This window comes from Otolemur garnettii, unplaced genomic scaffold (assembly GCF_000181295.1).
Source record: "Otolemur garnettii isolate 467f Iridium unplaced genomic scaffold, OtoGar3 scaffold00006, whole genome shotgun sequence".
NCBI lineage: Eukaryota > Metazoa > Chordata > Mammalia > Primates > Galagidae > Otolemur > Otolemur garnettii.
The window spans coordinates 36,306,567-36,312,566 of NW_003852401.1; the positions used below are offsets into that span (position 1 = coordinate 36,306,567).

The 6,000-nt window shown below is 36.6% G+C and overlaps 1 protein-coding gene across 2 annotated transcripts in view; it reads left to right on the forward strand.

Annotated features, from left to right (window-relative positions):
• The window catches only part of CEP78 (centrosomal protein 78), a 32,390-nt gene extending 27,311 nt beyond the window's left edge, over positions 1-5,079 (forward strand). The window contains exons 12-16 of one of the 2 annotated variants that reach the window (XM_023509137.1): positions 585-662; positions 1,946-2,112; positions 3,106-3,277; positions 3,588-3,635; positions 4,450-5,079. In XM_023509137.1, coding sequence (XP_023364905.1) covers positions 585-662; positions 1,946-2,112; positions 3,106-3,277; positions 3,588-3,635; positions 4,450-5,004 — 1,020 coding nt within the window. In that variant the 3' untranslated portion in view covers positions 5,005-5,079. The remainder of the gene's footprint in view (positions 1-584; positions 663-1,945; positions 2,113-3,105; positions 3,278-3,587; positions 3,636-4,449) is intronic. The other variant, XM_023509138.1, reaches the window with a different exon arrangement.
• The last annotated feature ends 921 nt before the right edge of the window (positions 5,080-6,000 follow it).

Below are 6,000 nucleotides of genomic sequence, written 5' to 3' on the forward strand. Positions count from 1 at the left end.
TACGTAACTGATGATGTGGTCTTTGTGTGCTACTCTCCTTGTCTCCGCCTTAGTTTTCTCATCTGTAAAATTACATGGAGTTAATAATCATACTTTCCTTGTAGGGTTTTGATGATTAAATTAGTTAATACCTAAAAAAATGCCTTGGAACAGTACATGCCATGTAACAAAGTGCTTTAAAAGTATTTGCTTTCTAAAAAATGGCATTTTAATTTACAAATATCTAATTCAGGTATGTTACTGGGGCTTCCTATTATAAGGGGCTCACAAATAAGAATAGAATTTTCTTTTCATGGCCTTAATTTTTAATTTCAGACTGAATAATGATTTATATGCACCTCTTAAGGGTAGTCAACAAATCTGTTTTGGAAAGAGTGGGATTTAAATCTATCACGTACTGATTTGGTATGTTTTTGATAATGGATTTCACTAATGTGGTTTAATAGTATATAAGTAGTAGACTACAATGCTGATTATCTGATTTACTTCTGACTCTCATCCTAAATACTTAGAGCTATAGCTGAAGAACTTTGGGGATCATATTGTGAATCAGTTACAATATTTACTTTATTACTTCATACTAGGAAAAACTGGATGAGTGCCTGAAGCAGCTAAAGGAGGAAAGAGTGATAAGGCTTAAGGCTGATAAACGAGTTAGTGAGGTAAGTACAAGTTGGGTTGTATTTCGAGAGTTTTGGTTTTTGCTTTGATTTTAAGTCATGTGCATGCATACTCTTTATAAACTTTAAAGTGAGAAAGGGTAGCATATTGCAAATTGGTTGTACTGTGTTAACCTTTGTATTTACTTACACTTAGTGACCATATGATCTTCATTCCAGAAAGCATGTTTTTAAAAATATAAAATTGTAGTTTGTTGGGTTTTTTGGTTCTTTTATTTGACTGGAGCTACTTTCTGTTTATCATGCTTCAATTTCAAGAATGCATTCATTAGGTTATACTGTATAGCCAATTACATAAAATGTGGTGATGAGATTACCTGCTGACAGTGAATTGGGAAAATGAATAAGTGTAGAATAATGGAAAACTACTGAGAATTCAATGAAAGATAAAAATCTATACCATGAGGATTGAATTAGGCTAATAAGCATAAACGTAGGACATAAGCTAGGAACTTCTTTATAAATATCATTACAGAGTGAGTTTAAGGAAGAATTTTTGGAGTAGTATGTGTATTATGAGTAGTATGTGTAGTATGTGTAGTGTAGTAGTGTAGTATGAGGAAGAGATTTACTCATTCGATACATGTTGTGCATCTGATTATATAAGGCAAAGGAGCATCACGAACAAAATGACCTTTCCAAGAAATGCTAGAGTTGGGCATTTATGTGGATTAGATAAATAGTCGATAAAGGGAAGAGTGTGGAGGGGAGCAAATATTTTCAAGAGATCAAATGGGAAATATTGGTAATTGTACAGCTAATAATAGGGTATGACTTAGGGTTTTTAAACCTACACTTTAAGTATTATGCTGGTCAAAATTAATCCTTAATAGAACTGTAGTATTAATAGGCTTTGCTCAAATCAGACTCTTTGACTTTCTAATTTAAGAAAAATCTTAAATAGCTAAATTTTTAATATGGAATGACTCATCATGAACTTAACCAGTTATAAATGTAATGTTTTTAGAAGATCATTAATGAAATAATGTTTGTATACTACCTAAGTCTTGTGCAGGAAATTTTGTCAAATGTTTCTAGGTTTTGATTATTATGTGATATGGTTGTATGCTCACCTTGGCAGCATGTATACTAAACTTAATGTGATATGGTTGTTATGTGATATGGTCACCATCTTCACTGGTGGAGAGTTAGATTAACTACAGATTAGTTATGTTTTTGAATGTTTTAGTTTGGTCACATAAAAACTTTTCTTTTGATGATAAGGAACAAAAGTCACGTTACATGTTTTTAATCTTCTTTTATAGCTGGAACATGAAAATGCCCAGTTAAGAAATATAAATTTCTCTTTGTCTGAAGCCCTTCATGCACACTCATTGACAAGCATGATCCTGGATGATGAAGGTGTTTTGGGCAGTATTGAGAATTCCTTTCAGAAGTTCCATGCTTTCTTGGACCTCCTTAAAGATGCTGGGTTAGTTTGTTTCTCTCTATGGCATTCTTTCTTCTGTGATTCTAATGGGCATTTGCTGAGGAACTTGAGCAATCTTTATAGCGTCCTCAAGTCATACTTAATGTGTAATTATAAGTAATCCCTTGATTTTTTTCAACGAGGAATTAATTTTAAAGGGAATAGAAATGGGAAGCCTGCCTCGATAGAGACCCTCTTATAAAAGAGTAACCTGTAGCCAGGTGTGGTAACTAGTATCTATAGTTCCAAGTAGGCTAAGGTGGGAGGACTACTTGAGGAGTTTGAGGTCAGTCTGGGCAACATAGGGAGACCCCACTCTTAAAAAAAACTGTAGATAAATTGGTAGGTATAATTCTTGGTAAAGACTGAATTGAATATGGTTTTAATTGAAAATATTCAGGAATATATAGGAATTTTCTGTTTTATTCATCTTGCTTATTCAGTAAGTTGGAATTAAAGTTATTTTTCTAGACCTTAAAATTGGTGTTAACCTGCACAGTAGAAAAAGACAATGGTTCTCAACTGGGAATGATTTTTGCTAAAAGAAGATGGCAACAGAGAGTTTAGATAATTGACGGAGGGCTGTTTTATGGGTGAATGGGTTGGTTTGGTAAGGAAGGAACAAACACATCCTTGAAAACTGTAGGAGAGGTGGGGAAGGAGGGGAGAGGCACTAGGTATAGTGGTAGAAGTTGAAGCTTCAATGAGATAGTGTTTAAATGGAGAGGTAATATGTAAGAAAATAAAGTCAAGGGGAATATAATCCATTGTTGGAAGGGAGGGAGCGCTTAGAGGATTGGATGATTTGATGTGGTCCCAGAGCAGGAATATGGGGAGATGTGAGAAATTGAGACAGATGGAAGTGTGGTCTGGAGTAGAATATTGGCTTTTTAAGCTTGTAGAAGTATTTTATGATTCTAAGTTTGGGGAAACCTCAGCTGTTCTTATGTGATTGTAGTAACCCTTGCCTTTTCCTCCTTTACTTCTCTTGACCAGGCTGGGGCAGCTTGCCACAATGGCTGGTATAGATCAGTCAGATTTTCATTTACTAGGTCCTCCTCAGATGAATTCTACTGTTAGTAGTCTACCTAGAGAAGAAAAGAAAGCACTTGAAGAAGAAAAACCAGAAGCAAAGCAGAATGCCATAGGACAAATGCAAAATATCCAAGTAAGTGAACTGCTTAGAACTTAATGATTCTAAGAGTGATTAGCAAAAAGAGAATTATTAACTCAGAGAAAATAATAATTGTCTGCCCACATGCTTGGGGGCTGAGCCTATTTGGGGTCCTTTCCAAGTCTGAACTTAGTAAATTTGTGCCCATTTCATGATGCTGTATTGTTAGAAATAAGGAAACCGTAAGTTCTTTTGAAAAATTATAATTTAAAGCAGACTATCCTCAGTGAAGAAATGAAAGATTAGAGAAAATACTCCCAATTTTAAATTTTATAAATGTCTATTCTATTCATATTTCATCTAGGTTTCTATTTGTATGCAGTCAGCTTACAATGAAGGAACACTAATGAAGGTACAAGTACTGATACAGATAATTTTTTAAAATAAGTAGACATAATTTACAGGCAGCGTACATTACAGGCAATCACCTGGTTGTGAGAATGGGAGGGGAAACCCTGTTTACTGCAGGAGGCCCCTGTTTCCTCTGGCCTTACTGGGAACCCCCACCTCCCATCTTCTTCTTTTTTTTTTTTTGAGACAGAGTCTCACTATGTCACTGTCGGTAGAGTGCCATGGCATCACAGCTCACAGCAACCTCAAACTCTTGGGCTTAAGAGATTCTCTTGCCTCAGCCTCTCAAGTAGCTGGGACCACAGGCACCCACCACAACACCTGGGTATTTTTTTGGTTGTAGTTGTCTCTGTTGTTTGGCAGGCCTGGGCTGGATTTGGAGCCGCCAGCTCTGGTGTATATGGCTGGCACCCTAACCGCTGAGCCACAGGCACTGAATCCCCACCTCTCATCTTAACCGGTCTTGGACTGGTCTCAGTAACTGACAACTTGAGAACTCAGGCTATTTACAAATTGGATACTTCTTAGATACTCATAGAAGATAGAAAAGAATTAATTTTCTTAGGAAATAGGGTTTCTTTCTTTTTTTTTTTTTTAATGAATAAGAGAAATAGGTAATAATTATGTAAAACAAAAATCTAAAAATGTGGTGGCCTTAACCCTGGATATTGCTAAGTCAAATTGGGAATCATTTGTCAAGATATTAAGGAGAAAAAGATCCTAAAATATTGTAAGATCATAGAGTAACATTGAAGTTTGTAACTCTACATTTTAATGATTGGCTTTGTTCACTGAATATTTGTTTTTCCCTCTAGTTTCAGAAAATTACAAGTGATGCTAGAATACCTTTGCCTCTCGACTCCTTCCCTGTGCCAGTTTCTACTCAGGAGCCCTTAGTAACTTCCACAGACAACGTCGGAGTCCCAGCCACTGAGCAGCAGCAGGAGTCTTTGGAAGGATTCATTGCTAGAACACATTCTCCTTTAGCAGATGTGATTTCTGGAACAGGAAGTCAAAGAGTAGAAGAGGAGGTCTCCGTAAATAGCAAATCATCTTCAGAAAAAAGGACCAAAACAGGTGAACATACCAAAAAACACTCTGCTAAGAAACAACCTGGAAAGGACCTGCATTCCCAGTCTGACTCTCCTGTAAACTGGAAAAGCAACGGAATCAGAGAAACGAGTTCTTTGGTTAATGAACCAATTAAAAGTGAGTCTTTGAAAAAATACCTTTCTGTCAAGAAAGAAAGTAGAATAGTGACTGTTTCATCCAAGACAAGTAGTAGTAAATCCAGTCCACTAGAACATTCTGAAGGTGATACTCATGGATCTGATTTGGAATTTCAAGAAAACATGCATTATCACTCCTGACATAGGCCTAAATCTTTTGAAATTATGTTTCTACCTTTAAATTTTAATAAATTTTCTTATGTTTTTATTATGACATATCTTGTCTTAAAATATAGGATTAGAAGCCATTAAAGGAAGATTTATGTATACTTTTTATTATAACGAAACTTTTGGTGCATTTTTCCTTTCACACTGCACAATTCATTTAACAAGTATTTGTGGAGGGGCTAATTTAACAATACTATTTGTGGGTGCTGTGACTTTCAGCAGCGAAGAAAACAAAGCTTTTACCCTCATGGAACAAATATCCTCTGGAGGGAGAAAAAAAGAAAAGAACAAAGCAGGATAAGGTGAATAGAAAGGGATGAAGGAATAGTTTTACCATTTGATTAAATGTGGGAATAAATATATATATCATGGACAGAAGCCATTGACATCCTTATTCATAACCAGAGCAGCAAACTTGTACCTAGATGCTTAACCATGTTCATGGATTACAGTAACCTTTTAAGATAGGTAACTGTGATGATACCTATTTTATAGTTGAGGAGTATGAGGGAACATATTATATGACTTGCCCAGAGTCACACAACTATAAATAATTGGTAGGGCAGGGATTTGAACCAGAACCCATGCTCTTACTCAGTAATCTGTTTCACTGTTAAGAAAGGAATTGGTGGCTCAGTGCCTGTAGCTCAAGTGGCTAAGGTGCCAGCCACATACACCAGAACTGGTGGGTTTGAATCTCGCCCTGGCCTGCCGAACAATGACAACTACAACCAAAAAATAGCCGGATGTTGTGGCAGGTGCCTGTAGTCCCGGCTACTTGTGAGGATGAAGCAAGAGAATCACTTGAGCCCAGGAGTTGGAGGTTGGCCAGGGCGATAGCTGAGGCTCTGTCTCAAGAAAAAAAAAAGAAGAAGAGGCTCACGTCTGTAATCCTAGCACTCTGGGAGGCTGGGGCCAGTAGATTGATGAGACCAGCCTGAGCAAGAGCGAGACCTTTTCTCTACTAAA